This window comes from Ictidomys tridecemlineatus, chromosome 2 (assembly GCF_052094955.1).
Source record: "Ictidomys tridecemlineatus isolate mIctTri1 chromosome 2, mIctTri1.hap1, whole genome shotgun sequence".
Classification (NCBI taxonomy): Eukaryota; Metazoa; Chordata; class Mammalia; order Rodentia; family Sciuridae; genus Ictidomys; species Ictidomys tridecemlineatus.
In genome coordinates, this window is record NC_135478.1 from 14,991,512 (window position 1) to 15,017,712 (window position 26,201).

Below are 26,201 nucleotides of genomic sequence, written 5' to 3' on the forward strand. Positions count from 1 at the left end.
GCTGGAGTGCCTTGAGGGACCCAGGTCCTGGGGGCGTGTCCACTTGGGACAGATCCCTAAGGCGGGATCTGAGGGGGCGGGGCGGGGGTCCCGGGACTGGTGGCCGCGAGAGTCCTGGGCCCTGGAGGGGCGGAGCTGGACGGGGGCCAAGGTCCCGGGAAGTGTGGTGTGGAGGGTCCTGGGGGCGGACCCGGGCCTCCAGAGACAGGGCTCGACAGGGGGCGGACCCAGGTCTCCAGGGGCTCGGTGGGTGTCTTGGGGACGGGGCCGAATCTGGGAGGTGGGGAAGGGGGTCCAGGGGTTCAGAAGCGCTTGTCCTTCACCAGTCCGTTCCTCAGCGGTTTCCTGGAGGCCAGAAGCAGTGCAGTTAGCTTGGTAACCCCAGGCTCCTCCCACTGTCTCCTGATCTTCCGAGGACCCCACTGTCTGGCCCAGACGTCCCTTGACCAGGCCCGGCCCAGGCCCCGCCTGGCTGCTGCCTCACTACTTTGAGGTCCCTTCCCCCGCCTCGGACCCGCCTCGTCCCTGCCCATAGGGCCATAAGACCTCCTGTAGGCATGTCCCCGCACCTACTTTCCCCCTCTCTCCCTACTCTCCCCCTCCCAATTAAACCCTTCTCTTCCCCTATTCCCCGCCTAACACCTCCGCCTTCACAGACCAGGCACTTGATCCTACCGCCCTCCCAGGGTGGTAAAACTGGCCACAGCCCCCTCTCCCTGTGGGCCTCAAGCCTCTGCATCCATGCCCTCCATCCACCTCAGCCCCGTCCCATACTTTCTATGTTCTGGAAACAAGCTTCCAGAAGTTTTGCTTTGCACTGCAGAGGATGGAACACAGGACCTCATGCATGCTATGCAAGGTCGCTACCACTGAGCCACATCCCCAGCACAAGTTTTGTTACTTTGCAAAACTTGAACCAACATGAGGTTCAAAGGAAGGACACCTAACCGGTAAACAAGAGGTATGGTTTGTAAAAACGTTTTCTCTTGCAAAAAAAAAAAAAAAAGAAAAGAAAAAGAAAACGTCTTCTCTGTGCAAAATGACGCAGTTTTCCCCAAAACCCAATACTAATCGGAGATTCCTCCTCGTGCCTGCTGCCACCCTCCAGAAATTCTCTTTTCCCTGTGGGAGTTCGTGGCAGGACTCTGAGGTCCTCACTCAAAGGGGAGGAATGCCCCAAGTTTCTGCCCCTGCCTCCTAGTGGCACCTTGTTGAATTGATTTGGCCTCTCACTGCGGGTTCTTGACCCCATGGTCAAGGTCATTGGCCATTGTTGTTTTGGTCTGTGGGCACTGCTCATGTCTTCACGCTTATTTTTTTTGTTTGCTTCATAGACTTGACTTGCATGGTCAAGAGGGGACAGAGCCAACCATCTAATGGTCTTGACATCAGAAAGAGAAGAAAGGTCACGGGTCTCTGGAGCCACGTTTGCAGGCTAATCTTTGTGTCTTGCACTTGGGTATTGTCACAATACAAACACACATGTGCTTGTGGTCCCCTCTGCACTTTAGCTTTGTGGAGCACTCCATCTCGGAGAACCTTCCATGAGAAAAATAAGAGTGGTCCTGAGGGAAAAGGTCTTGGTCACTTTGTTTATTTTAATATATATATATATTTAGTTGTAGATGGATACAATAGCTTTATTTATTTTTATGTGGTGCTGAGGATCGAACCCAGGGCCTCACGCGTGCTAGGCGAGCGTTCTATCACTTAGCCCCAGCCCCAGTCCCTGTTTTATTTATTTATTTATTTATTTATTTTTAAAGAGAGAGGAGAGAGAGAGAGAGAATTTTTAATATTTATTTTTTAGCTCTCGGCGGACACAACATCTTCGTTTGTATGTGGTGCTGAGGATCGAACCCAGGCTGCAGGCATGCCAGGCGAGCGCGCTACTGCTTGAGCCATATCCCCAGCCCTGTTTTATTTATTTTTGAGACAGGGTTTCACTGTGTTGCCAGGCTGATCCTAAATTTCTGGGCTTAAGCAATCGTCCTGCCTCAGCTCTCTGAGAAGCTGGAACTCTGGGTGTCTGCCATCATACCTGGCTTGGTCACTTTAATTCATTCTTCCCCTTGGACTAAAACTCAGCCTCTGTTTATGTGTTTCAGAGCCAACTGGATGTCCCCTCCTGCAGCACACCATCCTGTCTTGCTGGTCTTTTTTTTTTTTTTTTTTTGGAGGGGGGGCGGGGGAATGAGCCCTGCTCAGAGCCCCTCTGTCTTTAACTTTGCCAGTGACCCTTTAGGCCTTGAGGGTCAAATTCACCCACCTGCTGTGGTTTCTCAAGTCTCCCACAGTGAAGTGTTTCTCCATTCCTTGATGACACAATCTCCCATCTGAGTTCAGGGCTGATTTCAAAGTTTTTTTTTATGTTATATTGACCTCTTTGATACATGGGGTGCTATGTTTTAGATATGAAATGTCCTCCAAAAGCTCACATGTGAGACAATGCAAGAATTTTCAGAGGTGAAATGATTAGATAATGAGAGCCTGAACTCATCAATGAATTGATACACTGATGGATTGACTGGGCACTGACTGTAGAGTGCAGGTGGAGGCCTTAGGTCACCGAAGGCTTGGGTGAATGGACTCTCTCTGCTTGCTGGCTGCCATGTCCTTCTTCAACCTTGCCTTCCGCCATGATGTCTGTCTCATCTTGGACTCACAGCTCTGGAGTCGGCCAGTCGTGGACTGAATCTCTGAAACTGTAAACCAAAACGAACTACTTGTCCTCCACTATGTTGTTCTTGCAGGTCCCTCTGGTCACAGTAACGCCAAAGCTGACTAAACCAGAAAAATTGGTCCTGAGAAGCAGGGTTGCTGTTGTGACTAACCTGACCACCTGGCTCAGAACCCCCTGGAGCTGGTGTGCAAAGGGAGGGATTTTGAAGAGTTAGAAGTGCAGCCTGGAGACGCCTTAGAACATTGTAATCGGAGCTTCCCGGGCAGTTGAGGCCATTGATGTTATGTTCCAGCAAAGAAGCTGTCTACATTTTAGTTGTAGTTGGACACAGTACCTTTATTTTATTTATTTTTACATGGTACTGAGGGTGGAACCCAGGGCCCTGCACATGCTAGGGGAGGGCTCTGCCGCTGAGCCCCAGCCCCAGCCCTGGGTCCTGAGACTTTTTGTGAGGCTGAATTTAAAGGTAAGGTATGAATTAATCTGGCAGCACAAAATTCAAGTGGTGTTATGAATATTCCTGGCACCTTTTAGTGAAGTAGTGAAGTTTACTGTGATGATCAAGAGCAGAAGGCAAAAAATATATATATATTCAGAAAACTTGCAGTTTGGCCATAAGTGAGAAAAGTGCAAATAAAACTGGGGCTAAGCAAGTCGTGATTGTTAAAGACATCACAGTCACCAAAGAGATGCTAAGTACATCGCTCAGCTATAATAGGACCGATGGCTTGAGGGCACCTTAGAGATGGGCAAAACTATACCCATCTCAGGCTCCAGGGTGTAAAAGTCAAGACTTCTTTGAGAAGAGACCATGGGGGCACCCTGCTTGCACAGGGGGGGACTGGCAATCACAAGCCAAAATAAACTTTTCTTCCTCTAGTTTGGTCACAGCAACACAAAAGCTGACTAAAACCGGGGTAGGGGGAGTTTGAATTGGGAATTGAAAAGACAGAGACCCAACCTCACTCATTTCTCCAGCTGCCCCTCCACGTGACCCACCACCTCTATGACCGGCTTCCTGCCCTCGCTGGTCCTTAGTAGTTGCTAAAGTCTTCATGGACTCAGGCCTATTTCTCAGCTCTGTTCTTGAACAGGGGCGTCTCCTTTTCTCTCCCTTCCTTCATTCTTTCCCTTTTCTTTTTCCTCCTTTCTTCCTTTGTGAGATAGAGTCTTCCTGCGTTGCCTGGGATGCTCTTGAACTCCTGGGCTCCGGAACCCTTTGCCTCCGCCCCCTGAATAGCGAAGACTGTGCCTGGTCCTTGATTCCTGTGCTTTTAGAGCAAGTTTGGTCTTTTTAAGGACCGGCATCCCTGCCCCACAGCATTTTACCAAGAGTTCCTGCTGATTCTTGCTTGTTTTTTCCGCACAAACCCCAAAGTGCTGCCGCCCCCCCTGCCCCCCCCACACACACATTGGAGTCAGCTACCAGCATTTTCCTTTTGGGGAGTGGGATGCACCCAGTGTGAGGGAGGTGACCTCTCTTCCATATAAGATGGGTACCTTGCAGCTCCAGCCCACCACTGTGGTAACAAGAGAAAGAGGTGACAGTGGACAACTTGGGTGGCATGTGGGTATATTTTTTTTTCATGAAGGAGGAGGAGAGAGGGGACTCCCTGGGGTTTTGCAAGACTTTTATGAGTTGCCATCAATTGCGATGGGAAACTGTTCTAGAGAGGTAGTCTGAGGTGGGAATGGGTTGACTTGGGATATTTTTGTAAGTTAGGAAGGTCAAGCAGCTGCTGGGGATGGAGGACAGGGCTTGGAGGAGCAGCGCGAGAAGAGAGGCGTGGAAGTCAGTGCAGACTAAATGTGGGCAGAAAAGGGCCCTGGGAGTGCAGGTGAGCAGCTAGGTGGCCAGAGAGGCCAAGCAAGAACTTACGGGGAATAGGGAGAAAGGGGGACACAAAAGGGAGAAGGGGGCTCAAGAAGTATGGTGCGGGAAGCAGGATGGCAGCTGCCATGGGCTGAGGAACATCCCAATGAGGATGGATCTGTGGGATGAAGAGAATATTCTGGAACTTGACAATAGTGATGGCTGCCCAAACCTGTGAATGTACTAAAAACCACTGGCTTCTACACTGTAACTGGGTAAGTTGCATGATACTTCATTTATGTCTCAATAAAGCCTATTTGTATTAGGTCCTCTACAGGAACAGAATCAACAGGAAGTGTAATTATAAGAGGGGGAATTTTTAGATTGGCTTCAGCAGCCAAAAGCTGGATAGTCCACAATGGCCATCTGCAGGCAGGAGAGCTGGAAGGACCAGTAGCTTCGCGCAGTCCAAGAGGCTGAAACCCTGATTAAGAGGGATCAATAGATCTTCCCTCGTCTGAAGGCTTCTGAAAACTCCCTGGAGACTCACTGGCAGAGTCCCCGCTTCGGAAGAAGGAAGGAGCAAGAGTCCGATATTCTCAGAGGATCACAGCAGCAATCCAGCTCAAGAAGAATCAAGCTTGCACCTGCTCTTGCTTCCTTGTGCTTCCAACCTTTATTCCATCCACGCCAGCATCCTATTGGTCGGTGCTGCCCACACTTCGGGAGGGTCCCCATTTCAGTTGGCTATCCCACATGCCAATCATTCCTAGACACACCCTCATGGACACCCCCCACCGTTCCCTTCCTTGGCATCTCTTAATGCAATCAAGTTGACAATTCAAATTAACCATTACACTATTTAAAAAAGTTGTGTGTGTGCCTATAATCCCACAGGCTCAGGAGGCTGAGGCAGAAGGATGACAAGTTCAAAGCCAGCCTCAACAACTTAGTGAGGCCCTAAGCAACTCACAGAGACCCTGGGTTCAATCTCTGGCACTAAATAAATAAATAAATAAATGATGGGGGGAAAGAGGGAGAGGTGATCCCCAGGTTTAGCATCAAAGCCATAAGGACGGTCAGACAGGAGTGATCTCTGGGATGGCGGGAGGAAGAGCTCAGAGCAGGCGGGTTCAAGGAGAACGGAGGAGAACTGCAGATCTCCTGGGAGAGAGGGAGAGGGGCTCAGATGGCTGGTGGCGAAGGGCAGAGACGGGGTTTGTCTCCATGGTCACCGTGTGTCCGAGTGGGAGGATGCATATCTAAAGGCTGAGACCGGCTCTGGAGAGGAGCTGCCCTGCGCAGGCAGCATGCAAGTGAACAGCCCCGGCCTCTCCAGGATGTGGAGGCCAGATCATTGTTGAAAGGGCCAGTTATGACAATGATTCTTCCACGTTGGGCCAGTGTGTAGGTCACAGAAGTGGCGGCAGATACAGCAGAAGCAAGAAACTGAACGGACAAAGCATGGGGTACCATCTCCCAGGTCAGCAGAGCTGGAATGAGGTGACAGTCCCTTGAAGGAGGGGCAATCCCAGTAGGCCCCAGAGGGAGATGAGGGCTTCAGAGCAAGGTGCAGGGTCACGATGAAGACATGGTGACCCCAGGTGACGGATGGCTATCAGTGAAGGAGAGCAGTCTACCAGCAACTCAGACCACCCAGGAAGTGACATGGGCCGAGCAATATGGAGTGAGGAAGGGATCGGCACTCCTTGATTGCCATAGGATTTGTTGTAACGCTTGAATGATCTCCTGAACAGTGATTCCCAGTCATGGCTGCCTCCGTTTTCAAACCTGGTTGACTTTTCCTGCAGTCTGTGATCCTGGTGTCGGCAGCAGCCAGGTTCCCCCAGGCCTCAGTCAGGTCACTTTCTACCAATATCCTTAAGAACATACGTTCACTCTGGTTCTGATCTGCTTGAGTGAGGAGCAGGGCGCATCTGCCACCTCCCTGGAGCAGTCACTTGTCATATAGCCTTGGTGCTATAAGGCTACATCATTTGGAATATCCTACATCAAGTTGTGGGACTGGGGTCGTGGCTCGTGGTAGAGCGCTTGAGTGTGAGGCACTGGGTTTGATTATTTTATATGTTCAAATAAATTTAAAATCAATTTTTTAAAAAAGGTCTATTGACAGCTTAAAAAACAAGTTAAAAAAAAAAAAAAGAATAAAAAGAATTCCATTGCCTGTAATGCCAGCAGTTCTGGAGGCTGAGACAGCAGGCTTGAGAGTTCAAAGCACCCTCAGCAAATTAACAAGGCCTTAAGCAACTCAGGGAGACCCTGTCCTAAAATATAAAAAAATTAAAAGGGCTTAATAATAATAATAATAATAATAATTCCATGTTGTGCCAGGTGAGGTGGCACACTCCTGTAATCCCAATGACTTGGGAGGCTGAGGCAGGAGGATCACAAGTTTGAGGCCAGCCTCAGTAACTTAGTGAGACCCTGTCTCAAAAAATAAAGAAAGGCTGGGGGTGTGGCTCAGTGGTTGGGGAGCCCCAGGTTAATTCCTCGGTAACAACAATAACAAAAATGAAAGAGAGGGAGGGAGGGAGGGAGGGAGGAAGGTAAGAGACACTTAACCCAAAAGTAAAAATAAAATTTCTCAAATTGGGGCTTTAAAATGTGTTTGTTTGGTTCTTGTTTTTGAGATAGGGTCTGGAACTTGGGGGCTCAAAGGATCCTCCTGCCTCAGACTCCCAAGTGGCTGAGACTAGATATGCTGGCTGTACTTTCTTTTCTTTTTCCTGTGGGTTCCTCTCTCTTGAGTAATTGCTTTTAAATGGTGTACACAATTCTGAGTTGGTTGTCACCTGTCCACTCGTGAAGCGACTCTTCCTCCTCATCTGCTGGTTTGCCTGCTGCAGTTGTCTGAGACGGTTTTCAGGTCCCATCTCTTTTCCCTCATGGCTGATTTCTATGCTCGCTTTGATGGGTCGGGGACATACTTTTTAAATTTATTCTGCTTATGACTTATGTCTTGTCACTTCTGGAAAGTTCTCAGCATTACATCTTCTCATATTGTTTCTCCTCTCCCTGATCTCCTATTAGAACTCCTAGACTGGATGATTCTTCTAATCCTGGCTTTCCTGTTTTCCATCTACTTATGCTGTGTTCTGGATATTCTTCTTCACAGTGTTCAATTTACTGATTGTCTCTTCAGCTATATCTAATTGAGATTTAATGATGGCAGTGAGTTGAAGGGTGGCCCCCACAGATATGTCCACATCCCAATCTCTAGAATCTGTATGTATGTCCTTATTTGAAAAAGGGTCTTTGCAACTGCAACTAAGTGAAGAATATCAGGATGACATCATCCTAGACTTAGGCTGACAACTGTCCACATAGAAGAGAAGAGACGGCTGGGCGCGGTGGCACATGCCTGAATCCCAGTGGCTCTGGAGGCTGAGGCAGGAGGATCGCCAGTTCAAAGCCAGCCTCAGCAAAAGTGGAGTGTGGTCAGGTGGCAACTCAGTGAGACCCTGTCTCTAAATAAAATACAAAATAGGACTGGAGATGTGGCTCAATGGTCGAATGCCCCTGAGTTCAATCCCCCGTACCCCCTCCACACCAAAAAAAAAAAAAAAAAAAGAAAGAAAGAAAAGACAAGATGCAAGATGGAAAAAACAGGAGGTGGCCATATGGAGACAGAGGAAGGGACACAGCCATAAGCCAAGGAACACCTGCGACCCTCAGAAGCTGGAAGAGGCAAGAGGGATCTTAAACATTGAACCACATTCCCAATTCTATTTTGTTTTGTTTTGATTTGAGACAGGGTCTTGCTAAGTTGCTGAGGCTGGCCTTGAACTTGAAATTCACATTCCTGTGCCTTCTGAGTCCCTAGGATTACAGGCCTGTACCACTGAGCCCAGCTGAGTATTTTAAGCCAATCACTTGTGACATTTTGTTACAGTAGCCCTAGGAAAGAAACAACACCCAATGCCACTTTTAATGACCACTCAAGCTTTTTTAAAATAAGTTTTTTTTAGAGTAATTTTAAATTTGCCGAAATGTCACAGAAACAACTCCCATATACCCTTCTCCAGCTTCCAGAATGTTCCACCTTAAATTCCCATGATACAGGGTATCTACAACTAAGACAACTAAGAAGCCATCATTACTGCTACATCGTTATTAACCAAACCCACTGTATTATTTGAATTTCACCAATTTTTCAATAATATCTTTTCCTGGCCCAGTAACTCACACTGCATTTAGTTGTCTCAGGTCCTTAATCTCCTCATATCCTAGTTTCTCATGATCTCCACAGGGTGCCTTTATTGATTGGCTGATTGACAGATTGTCTGCTGGGGATAGAACCCAGGGCCTCGTGCATGCCAGGCTGAGCTCTCCTCCTGAGCAACACCCACCAGCCTCCAGTGCTGTCAGTGGAGGCACCCTAACCAGCTCTTTTACGAGCCACCCTTGGTTTTACCCTTTTTATCCCATTCTGTTTTACACCCAGCTGTGCTAACTCCAGCCTTAGTTGGAGAATCCGATTCTGTAGAGGTGCTACAGGGTCTGTCACGACATGTTCCCTGGCCCTCTACTGCTGGGCACAGTTCATGGACGCAGCTCGTGTTTTGCTGTTCTAATGGAGATGCTCTCCGGTGAAGCTGCAGGCTGCTGGCCATCACCCCTGCATTCTGGCTTGACATTCTCGGAGAAAAGAGTGGGCCCTGGTGGGGCCAGGAGGTCTGGCTTCTGCTTGACTCAGGCCTTAGCTTACAGGGCATCTCCACCGTGAGTTCACTGTTCTACAAGAAAGCCTTTCTGGTTTTGGGATTTGGCCAAGCAGGTTCCCCTACCCTATTCTCTTTAGTTGCCCCTTCCCCTGGAAGCCACTGGAAGCCTTTGGAATCTTCTGGAACATTCCTCAGTTATACCTGGCCCATCTCTTGACGTACATTCAATGGATAGCCAGAATGCCACATATCCCAGACGAGACCCTCAAAGCCCCCATCTGCGGGTGCACACACCCTGTCTCAAACCCCTTCTTGTAAACAGCAGTTTGAGCCAAAAGTCTTCTGTCATCTTTGATTCTTTTATTTCTATTTCACCTGCATCCAAAGTAAATCTGATTGGTTCTCTCAAAGTTGCCACCTGAATGCACTCTACCTCCTGGCTACAACCCGTTGCCTGTGTGCCTGGATGATGGTGACAGCCTCCCCATGGTCACAGAGCACCCCAACCTCCATTTCAGGGGTGGCCCAGCCTTGTCTGTGAGTGACCCTGTTCCCACACACCTTCCTGCCCTCTCCACCCCCAGGTGCTGACTCCCTGGCCCTGGAACATCCCGTTGGCAGGCCCCGCTCGGCGGGTACAACAATATGTCCATTTACTTGAGTGGCTGGGGCTGTCTCCACACACCGCTCTCCCTCTCCCGGGTCTTGGTTACCCTTGTCAAGTCCTTCGAGAAGATTCTTAAATCTCTTCATGGCTCACTCTTTTACAAAACTCCCGACCTCATCAGGTCTGAGCCCACTGCTTCCCCCTGAAACCATGACCCCTTGACCAAAGCAGAGCACCTGGCTGGTCAGCACCTCTGGAACCTTCCGCAGCCTCCTGTCCTTGCTCCAGCTCAAAACGCCCCTCACCCCTCACCTGGCTGAGGGGTGCTGCACACCTGGAATGCCTCCTGCCCCTCATGTGACCCTTCACACCTGAGTCCCGGACGTGCCCTACACTGGGCCTTGAGATGCGTCTGACTTTCACTGAGGGCTGATGAGGCCCGAGGTCTCTCTATCCAAGGGGTTCACTAGTTCTTCCCTAGGACTCCCTCCCCGCTGGACTGGGTCCAAGTCCCCAGCCCCAGCCTGGGCCTGCCGGACCCTGAGGCCAGGAAGTCTTGGCAGGGACAAGGCGTGGACGCTCTGCTGCCCTGGGCTTTGGTTAGGAGTGAGCTGGAGGCGGGTCTGGCCTGGTCAACAGCTGCTCCTCATGACCCGGGGCCTTGGCTTCACGCTCTGGCCAGATGCTGGCCTGCCCCTCTGCTCCCCCTGCACAGACCCTGCCCCTCTCCTCTCCACCCCTCCCCGACCTCTCTCTGGCCCTCCTTGCTGCTCTGTGCATCACCGCGGTTAAGTCTGTGGCTACGTCTGTCATCTGGGCCTTTGCTGCAGTCTGTTTTGGACGGAGGCTCAGGGCAGCGGTGGGATCGCTGCAGTGGCATCGCTGCATCCGCCGCAACTCCGAGGACTGCCCACAGAGCCCGCCTAGACGGTGCCACTAAAGGAACGACCTCGGGGCGGCCGCCCCTCCACACTCACTCAGCTTTGCTGGGCTTGGGGCTCTGGGCTTCTGCCATGTCGTACTCCCGCAGGTCCTTCAACTCGCGCATCTGGCCAGTCAGCACCTTGGCAGCGAAGGCCACGATGTACTGGGGGAGAGGAAGGCACTGGTGAGACAGAAACCCCTTTCTCTGCTGTGCAGCCCTCTGACCGCTGTGCGCTGCTGCCACAGGCCCCTTGCATGTGCTGTTACCGCTGCCCAACATGCCCCTCCCCCTGCCTGCCTGAGAAGGGCCTGCCGCTGGACTGCCACCTGGCGATAGGGACAAGAATGGGACAGCCGGCAGAGTGGGTGAGCGGACTCACCAGGAACCAGTAGAGGTTCATGACGGTGAGCAACAGCAGGAGCGCATTGAAGAAGAAATAGAAGGGGATGTCGGGCACCGCGAGCAGGCTGGAGTGGAACGTGGCATACAGCACTTTAAGCGGGAACCAGTAGAGGCGGAACCAGAACCTGCGAGCAGAGAGTGGGTCAGGAAAGCTGCTGGGGAACAGGGACAGTGGCCCCACCCAGGCCTGCCCAGTGCCATCCACCTGTCCCTCCATAACCCCACCCCTCCAGTGCTCCCCGCCCCACCCCTGCCGGACCCCCATTTCCACCTCTATTCCTGCGCTTTTCCCCCTCAGCCCCACCCTTCCCTCCACTCGGAACCACCCCTGTCCTGTCAGACCCCGCCCACCCCACCAGGTTCCACCCCTGCCCTGCAGTCCCCGCCCACCCCACCAGGTTCCACCCCTGCCCTGCAGTCCCCGCCCACCCCACCAGGTTCCACCCCTGCCCTGCAGTCCCCGCCCACCCCACCAGGTCCACCCCTGCCCTACAGTCCCCGCCCATCCCACCAGGCCCACTCCTTCCCTGCTAGTCCCCACCCTGTACCCCACCCACTCACCAACTGAAGCAGAAACTGAGGCAGCCCAGGTCTGCCACCACTGCGTGTAGCCGGTGGTAGGAGCCGCCTCGGGCCTTGAAGTAAATGTTGAGCTTGGTGAACTCGAGCTGCACATCGCTGATGTCGTGCAGGAAGAGCACAAGGATGCCCACGTTGTGGTATCTGGGTTGACGAGACAAGGGGGCCAACAAGGCAATTTGCACTGGGCTCGGTGGCTTGAGGTCATTGGGTTGTCTCTCTCTCTCTCTCTGTACTGGGGCATTTCATTACCTGAGCTCACTGATTACTGCCACAGGCCCTTTACACACGCTATTCCCATCACCCAACATGCCCTTCCCAGGTGTTCAGGACACTTTCCTCACCTGTCAGTCAACCACCCACTGAAACCTCGACACCTCCCAGCCTTAGCCCCCTACTTAATTTCCCCCCATGGTTCTTACAACCTTCAAATAAACTGTTGAATCTTTTCTTTCATTAATGGTAGGGGGAGATGGCTGCCTACGTGCTTTTCTTTCTTTCATCATCTGATTCTACACTCTAGTGATGTGCTATCTTGTAGAACTTTCCAGAACCACAGGAATGTTCTAATGTTGCATTGTCTGATAGGACAGCCACCAGGCACATGTGGTCATTGAGGACTCGGAAGGTGACTAGCATGGGTTCCATCCCCAGTACCATACCTCTCACACACACAAATAATATATATCATTTACATATAAATTGCACATGTATGTGTGTGTGTGTGTGCGGGGGGACTGATTCAGTATATCCAAAGCATCTCAATATGTAATCCAAGATAACAAAAAGACGGACAGATAGGGCTGGGGCTGGGGCTCAGAGGCAGAGCGCTTGCCTAGCATGTGCGAGAAACTGGATTCGACCCTTAGCACCACATAAAAATAAACAAATAAAATAAAGGCATGCTGTCCATCTGCAACCACAAAAACAAAACAAAACAAACAAAAAAAAAACGACAGAAAGATATTTCTCACATTCCTTTTTGTATGTGAAGCCTTTTTCTTTCTAGGCCTGGGGACTGAGCCCTGGGGTGCTTAACCACTGAGCCACACCCCAGCCCTTTTTATTTTTTGAGACAGAATCTCATTAAGTTTCTTGGGCCTTGGGAAGTTGCTAATGCTGGGCTTGAACTTGCAAATCCTCCTGCCTTCGCCTCCCTAGACCCAGGATCACAGGTGTGGGCCACTGCGGAGCTGCCACAGTTGTTGGATTCTAGAACGTCAGGAAGTGTCTACTGTGATCACGGACATGCCTCCAAGAAACCCTTGCTGCGACTCAGCCCAGGGTACCATCCCGGTGGAGATCCAGGGACACCGGTTGGGTGACGAGGTGGCTCTCTGGGCCAATTTCACCCCATCCTTCCAGAATCTCAGTCTCTCTGGGCAGACTCCTGACAGTTTGCCCCCACCTCTGACCTCCGGGTCCCCCACAGTGGCATCAGCCTCTGCCCCTTGGTCTGAGCTGGCTCCCAGCTCTGCCCCCTCTTGTCCCCTCTGCCAGCCTGCCCACCCTGAACTCACCGGAAGGCATAGGAGGAGACGATGAGGACCAAGGTGACCACGTGGTGGATGAGCATGACCACCGAGTCCTTGCGCCAGGTGTCCATGTACAGCGTGGCGTAGATGGAGTGGCCGTAGAAACTCCCCTGCAGCAGATAGGCGGCTGCAATGTCCCGCGGCACCGCCATGCCCGGCGTCCAATCTGGGGACAGCCAGACCTGTGGTCAGGAACCTTCACCCCTCTGGCCCCATGACACCCCTCCTGATGGGCACATTGTCATCTGAGTGCCAGAGTGACCATGAGTCCCTGCAGGGTACTGACTGCTGGCTCTCTCTCCTGGTTCTTGCCCTCGTGTTTTATTAATAGGTGTCATTTTGATAGAGCAGTTTAGATTCCTAGAAATTGGGAGTGGATGGTTATAGAAAGATTTTTTGTTGTTTTTGTATCAGGCATTAAACCCAGGGGCGCTTAACCACTGAGCCACATCCCCAGCACTTTTGTTTTAAATATTTTTAGTTGTATCTGGACACAATACTTTTATTTAATTATTTTTGTGAGGTGCTGAGGGTGGAACCCAGTGCCTCACATGTGCTAGGCTAGTGCCCTACCATTGAGCCACAACCCCAGCCACCCCCATTCCTTTTAAAATATTTATTTATTTATTTTAGTTTTTTTTAAATTTTTTAGTTTTCAGCAGACACAACATCTTTGTTGGTATGTGGTGCTGAGGATTGAACCCGGGCCCCACGCATGCCAGGCGAGCGCGCTACCGCTTGAGCCACATCCCCAGCGCCCCCATCCCTTTTTAAATATTTTATTTAGAGACAGCATCTCGTTAAACTACTGAGGATTTCACTAAGTTGCTGAGACCAGCCTCAACCTTGTGATCCTCCTGCCTCAGCCTCCCAGCCGCTGGCATTACAGCCATGGTCACCACGCCCAGCAGATGGCATAAAGTTTTTAAGACAGGGTCCACGTTGCTCGCCTTGAACTTGCAATCCTCCTGCTTTAGACTCCTGAGAAGCTGGGATCACAGATGCCACCGCTCCTGGCCCAGGGACATTTTTATTAAACAATTCCTTGCTACTCTCTAATGCATTCCAAGATGCTCCTGTCCCTGAAATTCCTCCCCTGCAGGATTTCTGTCCCTGGCTTCCCTTCCCATCTTCTTTCGCCAGCTCACAGCCTCTTGAGATCTGCCCACCGTCCTCGGGGGACTTGCTCCCTCAGGCCAAGGCAGGAGCCCCTCCCTGCGCTCCACCACCATGTCTCCTTCTCAGCTCAGCCCGTCACAGGGGCCATCAGCTACCGAGGCCAAGGACCACCACTGCTGTGCTCGCATCAGCCTGGAGCCGCCCGGGCTGTCCTCCCGCTGGCCACGCCCCCCCTGCCCACCCACCCACCCCTGAAAAAGAAAGTTCTCGGGGCTCCATCGGGGGGGTTCCTGCCTCTGGCCCCAGTGACCTGAAGCTAGACTCTAATGTTCCCTGGGAATCCAGATGCACCCACATCCCCACGACAGTGACAGTCCATCACGCCCCTGCTCGTTCCCCTTTCCACCTGGTCCGCAACCTGGTGCGGGCAGTGGTGCCTCCCATCCAGAGAGTCCGCTCCCTCCCTCCTCGGTGGCCATACCACAGTGACCCAGGAATTCCTCTCCTAGGGATGTGCCCAGGTCTCCTACAAGCCCCTGCACAGCCGCCCCCCCCCCCCCCGCGGCGCTGTCCCCGCTGCCAAGAGGCCGAAAGGACCCAAGCGCCCCCCAGTGGAGGAGTGGAGGAACAGCAGCACCTGCGCAGGGCCCTGGACGAGCCCCGAACCCCTGATGTGGAGGGCAACAAAGGCCACCTGGCAAGATTCTATGTCTAGAAATGTCCAGAACAGAGGGATTTCAGGATGACGTGGGATAGAGGTTCTCAGCCCTGGCTTCCTCCTTCACCAAGAAGAACCAGGTAGCAGTATATTGATTTGGAGGTGACCGGACCGTGACAAAACACGGGAACTGGCTGCAGAGAGAACAGAACCTTCTGAGACTCAGAGGCCCCCGGGCTACTGCAACCCAAAGAGGCACAAAGTGCTCAGTAGCACCATCCAGGGGAGAAAGGACCCCCCTCGCAGGGCCGGGGGAAATGGTGGTGTCCCACAAACTATCAGCATGGATGCGGGCAATCCTGGCTACTGGAAAGTTCCACAGCCTTCACAGGCTGGCAGCCCAGTTAGGGAGCCACCCAGGCTGTGCCCACGAGCTTTGCTTGTGGAGGGATGCACGTGGCCTCCCAGGCTGCCGTAGCAGGGTGTCCATTTGAGGAGGGAGATTTGGTCTGAGTCGGGGCTGTTCTAGCATCAGAGAGTCCTGCAGATCCTTGTCTCTGGGACACCATGGACATTGCCCTGCCCCGGGCAGGGGCTGCAGCCTCGGGGACCCAGAGGGCAACTGTGGCCCCAGCCCCCAAGCCCAGGGGATGGCTGGCATGGCACAGTGACGTCCAGAACACCAGGAGCTCGTCCCCTGGGGCCAGGATACACCAGCCATGCCAAGTGCCCCTGGGGTCACTGCTGGCCCCCCTCCCACCACAAGCCACGCCTGGGAGGGCACTGCTGGAGGGGTGGGTGGAGGGCACAGCTCCAGTGGCCACCCTACCCTGTGTACTGAGTTCCCACTGCCACTCCACCCCTGGGCCATATCTGGGCGTGAGCTGCAGTCAGGGAAGGTGTGCCAGCCACAGTTCCAGGGGTCCTCTCCCCCCATGCAGTGCCTGAGCACGCAGCACTGCCTGGCCGGAGGTCAGGGGCTTCAGGCCCCTTACCAGTGCCACCTGCCAGAGTCAGAGGGCCTTGCCAGGAGCATAGCTCTGTCTCCTCAGTGCAACACCTGACAGGGGACCCCATTCCCACTGCAGGAGTGGCCACACAGTGAGCCTCACACACCCACGGCTGTCGGCACCACCCCTTCCTGAGCCACTAGAGTGTCCCCATCCCTTGGTGGCTCCCAGAGACAGTGGGTCTCTTTGACTGTGCCTCTGTATGCGCTGTGTTCAGTCATTAATTACAGCCAAAGCAGCTGTAAGGAACCTTCAACGTGGCATAGAGGGAGGATATCCCATGTTCATGGACTGGAAGCATTAATATGGTTAAAATGTCCCTATGGAGACCCCAAACAGTCTACAGGTTCAATGCAATTCCCATCAAAATACCAATGATATTCTTCACTGAAATAGAAAAAAACAATCCTAAAGTTAATACAGAAGCACAAAGGACTCTGAGCAGCCAAACAATGTGTGTGTGTGTGGGGGCGGGGGGGGGTACTGGGATTGAATGCAGGTGCGATCCATAACTGAGCTACATGCCAGCCCTTTTTATTATTTTATTTTGAGACAGGATGACACTAAATTGCTGGGGCTGGCCTTGAATTTGTAATCCTCTTGCCCCAGCCTCCAGAATAGCTTTGAAGTGCAAATCAAAGCTACAATGATGGGAGGCTGAAGCAGGAGGATCACAAGTTCAAGGCCATCCTCAGTAACTTAGCCCAGTCTCAAAAACAAACAAACAAACAAACAAATAAATAAATAAAAATAGAAAGGGCTGGGGATGCAGATCAGTGATAAGCACCCCTGGGTTCAATCTCCCATATCAAGAACAAAATAAAACAAAACAAAACAAAAAACCTACAATGAGATATGACCTAATCTCAGTTAAAATAGTTATTATAAAAAAAACAAAAAGAACAAAAATTTAAAAACGCTCGTGAAGGGCTGGGGATGTGGCTCAAGCGGTAGCGCGCTCGCCTGGCAGGCGTGCGGCCCGGGTTCGATCCTTAGCACCACATACAAACAAAGATGTTGTGTCCGCCGAAAAACTAAAAAATGAATATTAAAAATTCTCTCTCTGTCTCTCTCACTCTTTAAAAAAAATGCTTAATCAAATAGTACCATTAAAAAAAAAAAAAAACGCTCGTGAAGATGTGGCAAATAAGGAACTCTGATACACTGCTGGTGGGAATGTGAATTAGCACACCCCACTGTGGAGAAAAGTGGGGAGAGTCCTCCAAAGACTAAAAATAGAAGATCCATGTGATCCTGCTACCCCGCTCAAGAATGCACCTAAAGTGTGCCCAAGAGACCCCTGCATACCCGTGTGGATCGCAGCACTGTTCACAGTGGCTCGGGTGTGCAATCAGCCTACTCTCTGTCACCAGATGGACAGATCAACGGGTGGAATATTATTCAGTCCTAAAGGAAAACGAGACCCTGCCATTTGCAGCCAGCTGGACAGAACTGGAGCACATGGCGTTAAGTGAACCAAGCCAGGCACGGAAGGCAAACACTGCAGCTGGCTCTCCTGGTGGACACTAAATCGAAAAAGGAAAACCAGCCGACCTGAGAGTACAAGAGCAATTATAGCAAGAGGGTGGACGGGAGAAGAGGAGCGTGGATGAGGGGCCTGGGCGAGTCAGCGCGCGCCATGTGCACCTGGCGAGGTACCACGCCGCACCCCACTGATGTGGATGACTTAAACTTTTAATACAAAATAAGATAAAACATTTGAAAAGGAGAGAGATACCCAGAACAGGCAAATCCACAGAGACAAGAAGCAGATAAGCAGGTGTCAGGGGCAGGGGAGGAAAACGGAGAGGGACTCCTGATGGGGACAGGGTTTCTTCCGGGGGTGATGGAAATGCGGTAGAACTAGACGGAGCTGGTGCTTACACAGTGCTGTGAAGGTGCCTCTCGATTGTTCACTTTATTCATTTATTTAATTCTTGGCACCGGGGGTGCTTCACCACGGAGCCCCATCCCCAGCCCTTTTCTTTTCTTTTGAAACAGGGTCTCACTGAGTTGCTTAGGGTCTCGCTAAGTTGCTGAGGCCGGCCTTGAACTTGCAATCTTCCTGCCTCAGTCTCCCGAGCTGCTGGGATGAGCGGTGTGCGCCACTGTACCCAGCTGTTTGATTATTCTGAGATGAGGTCTGTCCCTCTGTTGCCCAGACTGGCCTCGAACTCCTGAGCTCAAAGGATCCTCCCACGTCAGTCTCTGAAAGAGCTGGGTGCTATACACTGCGCTTGGCTTAAACCGCTGGTTAATTTGGGCGAGGTGTGGTGGCGGTACCTGTAGTCCCACCGACTTGGGAGGCTGAAGCAGGAGGATCGCTTGCCCCCTGTCTTATGAATAAACAAACAAACAAATTAAGGAGCTCTGATACCATCCTGGCCGTCTGTGAGTTCAGTGGCCTTAAGTGTGTTCAAATTGCTCAGGACTCTTGCAAAACTTAAGCTTTGTCCCCATTAAACCCACACCCCGCTCCCCTCCCCCAGCCCTTGGCACCCACCATTCTACCTTTGTCTATGTGACAACTAAGGGGCCTCCCAGAGGGGAATCACACCGCATTTGTCTTTTGGTCACTGGCTAAATGTTTTTCATGTAATAACAATTTCACATCAATTTAAAAAATGTAAAAACAAAACAAAACAAAACAAAAAAAACATCTCATGGCCAGGGGCGGCGGCACAGGCCTGTAATCCCAGTGGCTCAGGAGGCTGAGGCAGGAGGGTTGTGAGTTCAAAGCCAGCCTCAGCAAAAGCAAGGCGCTAAGCAACTCAGTGAGACGCTGTCTCTAAATAAAATAGAGAATAGGGCTGGGGAGGTGGCTCAGTGGTGGTGTGCCCCTGAGTTCGATCTCTGGTACTCCCCTCCCCCCAAAAAAAAATCTCCGAATCGGATCCCATTCTCCCAGCTCCGCCCCACTGAAGCCACCCAGGGGCTCCCCGAAGCAAAAATCACGCTCCTGGCTAGACGCTCACCTCATGCTCCATCCTTGGCCACCTGATGCTCTGCCCTTGGCTGCCTGGGTCCCGAGCTTCTAGCCCTTCGCCCCACCTGCTTCGTCCCTCTTCCACCCTTAACTTTGAAGCTGACATCCAAGCCCTGCCCCCTGGAACCCCAGGGGGCCTCCTACTGCTCCCATGTGGGTCCTGGATCTGTCCCTCTGGGATCCTGACCCATGGGAGCCTCTTCTACAGGGTGGCCACCTCTGGCCACCTCTCTGGAGAGAGCTGTGTCTGGCCAGCCCATGGTAGGAGCTCCAGAGGGGAGGGAGGGAGCGGGCTGGGGACCGAGGACAGCCATCAGGGCTGGTGCACTGGCCCCCCCTGGGGGAAATGCACTCATGAACCTGGAGCTCCTGCCCGCTGGCCCCCAGGTTCTGTGTCCTGCCACTACTACAAAGCGTCTTCCTCCAGGCTCAGGCCACAGATCTGGGGCACAGGCAGGGGACATGTGCTTTACTTTCCAGCCTGGGCCACTTCTGAGCATGACTGTCCACTCCAGCCTTCCCTGACACCCTGAGGACATCTTGGACCACAGTCACCTCACCCAACACCTGATCCAAGAGGCTACCCGCTTGCCCTCCTCCTCCCTGGGCCCGCAGCCCCTGCTCGACCTCCCAGGAACTGGACAAACTCAAGAGAAGGCTCTGCACCCCAGTTCCCTGCTGTCTGCACCCCAGTTCCCTGCTCTCTGTACCCCAGTTCCCTGCTGTCTGCACCCCAGCTCCTGGTTCCTCTCCAGCCTGACTCTAGAAATCCGCCTCTGGCCACCGGGATCGCTAGTTCTGGCCCTACCTCAGCCAACCTTACAACAAGGGGCTCCCTGGTGTCCCCTGACAGCACCCCAAACCAGATGGGCTCACCCAGGGGCCTCACAACTACTCTCCGGCCCCTCGTCACCTGCGTCTACTTGCTGACTCGACACCCAGTGCCTCCCACCTTGTCCCCTCCTCACTTCCTGACTCGGCATCAACCTCCCATCCCAGACCTGGCCCAGGGACCCGCCTTCCTTGCACACCCACTTCCGCTGGGCTGCAGAGCCTCTGGGCTCTACTTCCTGAGCATTTCTCCAATCGGCCACTCCTGTCCCTGGGTCCCGTGTGTCCTGGTGAGTGCCTCCTAAACCCCGTCCTCAGTCCCCTCTGCAGCCTTGGTGACAGAGAGCCAATGCCAGCCAATGGCAGGGTGTGTCACTTCCCGCCTCTGTTCACAGCCCTCAGGTTTGTCCCAAACCCTCACCATGGTCTCCGAGGCCTGAAGTGCCCACTGCCCCTCTCCCGCCATCCCCACTCCCCTGGCCACGGCGTTCTTGCCTGTCCTGCTCTTCTCCTGGCCCTCATTCAAAGTCCCCTTCAGTGACAGGCCATCCCTATCCCTCTTGGAAACTACCCCTGGCCCCCGTCCCCAGCACCCCATCACCGTCTGCCGCCCAGACTCTCTGGGGGCACTTCCTGCCATCAGCAGATGGCATGCCTCACTTTGCCGCGCCACCGTCAGCACTGCATGGACAACGGGCTTTCTCTACCCGCTCCTGGCTGTGTCTAGCACAGCGAGTGGGACACAGTAGGTGCTCAATCAATGCACATTGAAACAGCTCTCTTGAAAGCATAATTGATAAGAAGCCAAAGGCAACTCCATGCCCCGAACCTGAAGGGAGATGAGTTACGCTTCAGCCAGACGGGTTCCTCCAAGGACTCGGGAGGCGGAAAACCTGCCTGGTGTGTGCTCCCAGGCCATGGCCCCCCACTGCGGCTTGGTGCCCGTGGAAGCCCCCCCAGTCTGTTCCTGTCAAATGGCAGGTAACGCTGTTGACGTGTGACTCAGAAACTCGGCCCAGGTACTCGGCACAGGGCAGAGGAGCCGGAACCCCAGTGCAGCTGGGCTCTTCCGTGCCTCGTGGCCAATGCTAGCCCTGCCCTGCCTCCTTGGCTGGGACAGGCCACCCAGCACCTCTGTAGCCACCTTCCTGCCCAACCCCTGTGATGCCCACATCAAATCCAACCAACTGGGGGAAGCCACCTCCCATCATCTTTATATCCTTGCCAAGATGGGTCAAGACACTGGGGAGACTCTCGTTTCCACCCAGCTGCAGAGGAAACATTTTATCACCCACAAACGCCACTCGTCCATCCCTTTCTTAAACCCAACCCTTTAGAATGAAACTCCATCTCCTGTCAAGAGCTGCAGCAGCCACTCTTTTAGTTCTCAAGTAACAACCTCGTAAGTGCCCCAGAGCCTTTGCATATGCTGGAACTGACTCCTGAAATGTTCACGTTGGTCCGTGCAGGAATCACCTCCTCCAGGGGGATCCTCTGACCCCCAGCAGCACCAAGGGCCCTGTTTTTTGTGTGTTTTAAGCAGAGTCCACCCCACCCACCCCTAAAGGGTCCCTACCGTAGAAGACAGAGGGTGGGTCACGAAAGAAGGGGTAGTCCGTGCCAAAGAGCAGGTAGGCACTGTAGCTCCAGCAGCCCAAGTAGAACAGAAACTTCCAGGCGCTCTCAGGCATCTTGGCAGCATCTCTGGGCTGAAGGCGGCATCGCTTGGCCAGGGGCTGTGGGTGAGAAGGTGGGTGGTGGTTGGCCCCAGGACCAGGAGCTACTCCATCAGCTGGGGAAACGGCCCGGGAGCTCCCCAGGAAGGACAAGGCTGGGGAGGGCCCGGCCCCCATGCCCATAACTGCCTGGAGCAACCAGAGCCCAGGTGTGTCTGCCAAGGGCTAAACTTAGCGCCCAGCTGTCCAGCCCACGAGGCCCCAGCACTGGGGAGGGAAGAGAGGGGGAGACTGTGTGGAAAGGCTAGGGAAGACAGGAGGGCCAGCAGGGAGACACTGGGCTTAAGTGACAGAGACCCATGGGGTCAGCCTGGGGGAACCTGGCTCGGGTCACAGGGCGAGCTTGGGGTACAATCAGGAGGAGGAGGAATTAGAAGGCATGAAGATGGATGGGGGTACCCAAAAGGAGATCTGGAGGCATCTGGGGATCACGGGAGGCTGGAAAACCCAAGGGATCCCCTGGGGAGACAGGAGGGGAGAGGGAGAAGTCGAGGGGAAAAGGGGCTTGGGAGGGGGCACTTGAGGAACCAGAGAAGAACCAGGGAGGACGGGGTAGGTGTGGAGGACAGGGACCTGGGGAGACGGAAAGAGCAAAAGATGGGGCTGGGGGAGAAAGGGCTTAGGCGGAGGAGGTGTCAGAGGCGGACGGGGGGCTTCGGGGACCATCAGGGAGAACACGGAAGTGTGGCCATGCAAGGGGAGCCACCAGGAATTAGAAGGGTCAGGGACAAGAAGGGGAGGAGCCTCCCGCTCTTTAGGGGTGGGGTTCCAGAGCTACAGGCCAAGCCCCGCCTGCTCCCCTGGGCTGAGGGGGCCGGAGGAGCCCAGAGCAGTTGTCATGGAGACAGCCACAGCCAGCTCTGGTAACCCCTGGCAACCAGGCTCCTGCCAAGAAGATGAGCTTTGGAGAAGCAGGCAGCCCCTCCGCCCATTTCTGGGGAAGGGCGAGGCTGGGATTGGGGAGAACGCCCCACCCAGGCTGGGGAGGGCGCTTCAGGATTCCAAAAGTGCGGATGTACATGGTCCTGCTGTGCCCTACCCAGGTCACTCAAGAAGGTTGGGAGGAAGCACCTATTTGCCCTGGTGGCCAAAAAGGGCCATATCACCCTGCCAGCTTTCACCCTCGAGAGCCTGGGAAGCTGAAAATTGGGGGAGGCGGATGGAGGCAATTGAAGAACAGGGTTAACCTGTGGAGCAGCCCTCCCCACACCTGCCTCCCCTCCCTAGAGCAAGGTGGGGGAGGGGATCTCTCCCTCCTGTGGGTGTTATGGAGACAGGGGTGGGCACAGTGGCAGCCAGACAACACCCTATCTTGACCTAACAAGGGCCAGCTTCTTCTCAGCCAGCAGAGAAAGGCCTCTTTGTTGGCACTGGGCTCTCAGTCCCCCGCACCCTTTATACCACCTCCAGTCAGACTGGGGTGGGGTGACCCCCAGCCAGTCCCAGGGGAGTTGCAGTCAAGCTAGAGGCCCAGATGCCTTTCCACCAGCTCCTGCCACAAACATGACTTCCCAAGAAAGGGAGAGGGGTCAAGAGTCAATGTCACCACCTGTCACTCTCTGACCTGGGAGGTGGCCTCCTCAGGTTTTCCAGAAACTCAGTGATTCAGTCATCGCCTCTTGGAGGCAGCATAGTCCATCCCCAAAGACCCCGGCCATGTCACCCCCAAGGCAGAGACCACAAACTTGGCCACGACGCCCAGGCATTTGCCACCTCTGATCGGAGGGTGGCGCTGACCCCAGACAGGCGCGAGGCAGCGATCTGGAGGCTCCGGCCTCTAGCCGGTAGCAGTGGGCAGCGGGCCCCCGCCGCTGCACGAACCCCGGGGAGGCTGAGCAGCGGTCCTCCAGCGCGCTCCGCAAGGCCATGCAGACGCAAGGAGCCGGTGACTTCCTTAAGCCGAGGCTTCTTGGTCCATGTCCTGGACGTCTTGGTCCCCAGCTCGGCCCTGCCTGAGAGACAGTGCAGAGGCCCGAGTCCCCCCACCATGCGGGGCCCCTTGTCCCAAACCAACCAGGAAGGATCGTGCTTCGGTTCCCCCATGTCCGGAACACCTAACCCGCACCGGGCGCCTTACATCCTAGGATCACCCCAGCTCGGCCACACCCCCGCATCCACCCCCACCCTCCCACCTGGTACTGATCAAAAGGGGCGCGCAGCGGCCCAGGGTCTCTTGTCTGGAGGCCCCAATGTCCCGGGCCCTTCTAGACCATGGACCACCACATTCCAATAACATCCCCCCTTGGCCAGCACTGACAGAAAGGGACGCGGGGCTGCCCTGAATCCCTCTTCCAGGGCCCCCTTCCCTGCAACCCAGGGTCCCCATGTCCCGGCCCCGCTTCTCACTGACCCGAAAGAGGCGCGCGGTGGCCGCGGAGCGCAGCGCGGTCCAGCCAAGCGCGCAAAGCGCCAGCAGCAGCAGCTCGGGCGGCGCCAGGTGCGCGTGCTCGGCCAGGCCGCGGCGCGCCAGTCCCCAGCCGCAGTCCGCACAGCCCCGCGCTGCTGCTAGCGCGCTGCCCCAGCTCCGTTGCACCAGCTGCGCGTAGCTCGGCATGGGCTCGGGCCCCGCCGGCCCTGCTGCGGTCCCTGCCGCCGCCATGCAGCCGGCTCTCTGGCTGTCCCCTGCTGCCTGCGCCAGCCCGCGGTGGCCGCCGGAGCCGCGCACCCCGCGTCACGCGCCGCAGTTGGGCCGGGGGCGCGCCGGCTGGAGCGCAGAGGACGGAGGGGCGGGGTCAACGCAAGCTCCGCCCCAGCGGGGGCGCGGAGAGGGGCGGCAGAGGAGTTGCGGGGCGTCCGGGAGGCCGGCCCTAGCTCGCATCTCTATTCTTGCGCGGACACCGAGGCGGGACGGCGGGCGGGTGGACTTAGATCCCCAGCAGGCTCCGTGCGACCCCTTGTCGCTGCCCGTGTCCTCACCCCGTGCTTCAGTACCCATCACACAATGTCCGCGGCTTGGGGCACTGCGGGCACCAGCAGGCCGTGTCCTGGGCCCGGCAACACCCTCTCTTCCGGGCCTTCTAGCCTGTCTCTCCTGCGCCAATACCGTCCCCCCTACCCTTACCGTTTCCTAGAGCCCTCCCACCTCTTAGACTTGAGGCATTCACATCCAGCCTCAGGGACCATCCTGTGGCCTTCCCACATTCAGAAGGGTAGGTACATGAAGCTTCTCATTCCCCAAAAGGACAGAGCCCACGCGAGGCGTAAGGAAAACTCCCCTCGTGGAGATTCACCCTGTTTTCCCAAGAAGCTCCTAGCAGGCAGAGCATCATTGGGCTGGGGACCTGTGACACTTCCTAGTTTTTGCTCCTCGGGCCAGTGGAAGGTGGTTAGGGACTCAGAGGCAGACTGTGAGGTTGGGGCTGCTGACATTAGGGGCCTCCCTGGAAGAGAGAGTGAGCTGGATCAGTCTGAGGGTCATCTGCTGCTGCTCTAAGAGACTGGGGACCAGCAGGCCTCCCCAGCATCAGGTCAATACAGGCCTTGAGGGAGGCCAAAGGGATGGGTGTCACTGTGGGAAGACTCAGAGAAACTGGATTAAGATCATAATTTGAGACCACCCTGGGGACCACTCTCCATCAACCACTGAACAACCCCTTGTGCCCAAATTCCCCCAAAACTATCAATGAGGGTACTGGTCACCTTTGTTGGAAACGCCTCACCTGACACTGCTGCCCCACCTCCTAGCTGCTACGAATTCCCTTACCTGGCCTTCAAGGGTCAGGATGCAGGGATGGGCCCCACAGGAGCCAGACTGGTTCCACAATCACCAGTCTATCCTGACCTTGAGGTACAGGTGAAGACTCCGGAGGGGGGGACACGGGAGCCTTCCGCCTCCCTCCCCACATCCAGCCCAGCAGCACAGTAGCCCTAGCTTCAGAGGTTCCTTATCTGGCCACTTCTCTGCACTGCACCTCCTGGTCCTTGTGCTGCCTGGGACCACCTTGGGCCTCCTGTCTGCTGTCCTGCCCTAACTCCTTACCCCACGCAGAGGCCAAAGGATCTTCCAACTCGAGGGCGCTTTCCTGCCAAGCTCACAGCCCTCCTGGGCTCCCATCTCAGAAAAAAACAGCTCTCCACCAACTCAGCCCCCCCCATCTTCCTTCCCCTCTTGCTGCATCCTCAGGCCATGTGGCCTCCGGCTGTTTCTACGTGCTGCCTTAGGGCCCTTGAACTTCTTCCCTGTACTGCAACACCGGTCCCAGTAGCTGCAGGGGTCTCCCTCACCTCCTTCTGGCTTTACTCAGATGTCACCTACTCAGTATACCTCCCTGAGTCCCACCCTCTCCTCAGTCTTCTTGTCACTTGTCACTACCCCACTGTTCATCTTACTCATCCTTTTATTTTTAAGAGGATATTTTAAAATAATTTTTGGGGTACCAGGGATTGAACTCAGAGGCACTCGACCACCGAGCTCCATTCCCAGCCCTATTTACTATTTTATTTAGAAACAGGGTCTCACTGAGTTGCTTAGTGCCTTGCTTTTGCTGAGGCTGGCTTTGAACTCTGGATCCTCCTGTCTCTGCCTCCACAACCACTGGGATTACATGTGTGGGATTCCATCTCAGAAAAAAACAAACAAACAGAATTTATTACTTGTTTTTATGTAGTGCTGAGGGTTGAACCCAGGGCCTC

At 54.3% G+C, this 26,201-nt stretch overlaps 1 protein-coding gene across 1 annotated transcript; it reads right to left on the minus strand.

Moving 5' to 3' along the window:
• Positions 1–274: 274 nt before the first annotated feature.
• On the minus strand, positions 275–24,285 carry Cers1 (ceramide synthase 1). The gene is made up of 7 exons (XM_005332975.5): positions 23,920–24,285; positions 21,410–21,569; positions 13,215–13,395; positions 11,677–11,838; positions 11,093–11,240; positions 10,766–10,875; positions 275–345 (listed from the first exon to the last, which is right to left on the minus strand). Exons 1-7 carry the CDS (start codon positions 24,166–24,168, stop codon positions 303–305), a joined length of 1,053 nt encoding a protein of 350 aa, XP_005333032.2. The 5' UTR covers positions 24,169–24,285; the 3' UTR covers positions 275–302.
• Between the last annotated feature and the right edge of the window lie 1,916 nt (positions 24,286–26,201).

Excerpts from the sequence above, each read along its gene's own strand:
- Cers1 (XM_005332975.5), bottom strand. The coding sequence starts at position 24,168 with ATGGCGGCGGCAGGGACCGCAGCAGGGCCGGCGGGGCCCGAGCCCATG. Across the intron at positions 21,570-23,919 it reads CCACCGCGCGCCTCTTTCGG|CCCCTGGCCAAGCGATGCCG; the intron begins GTCAGTGAGAAG and ends TCTCACCCACAG. Across the intron at positions 10,876-11,092 it reads TGAACCTCTACTGGTTCCTG|TACATCGTGGCCTTCGCTGC; the intron begins GTGAGTCCGCTC and ends CCTCTCCCCCAG.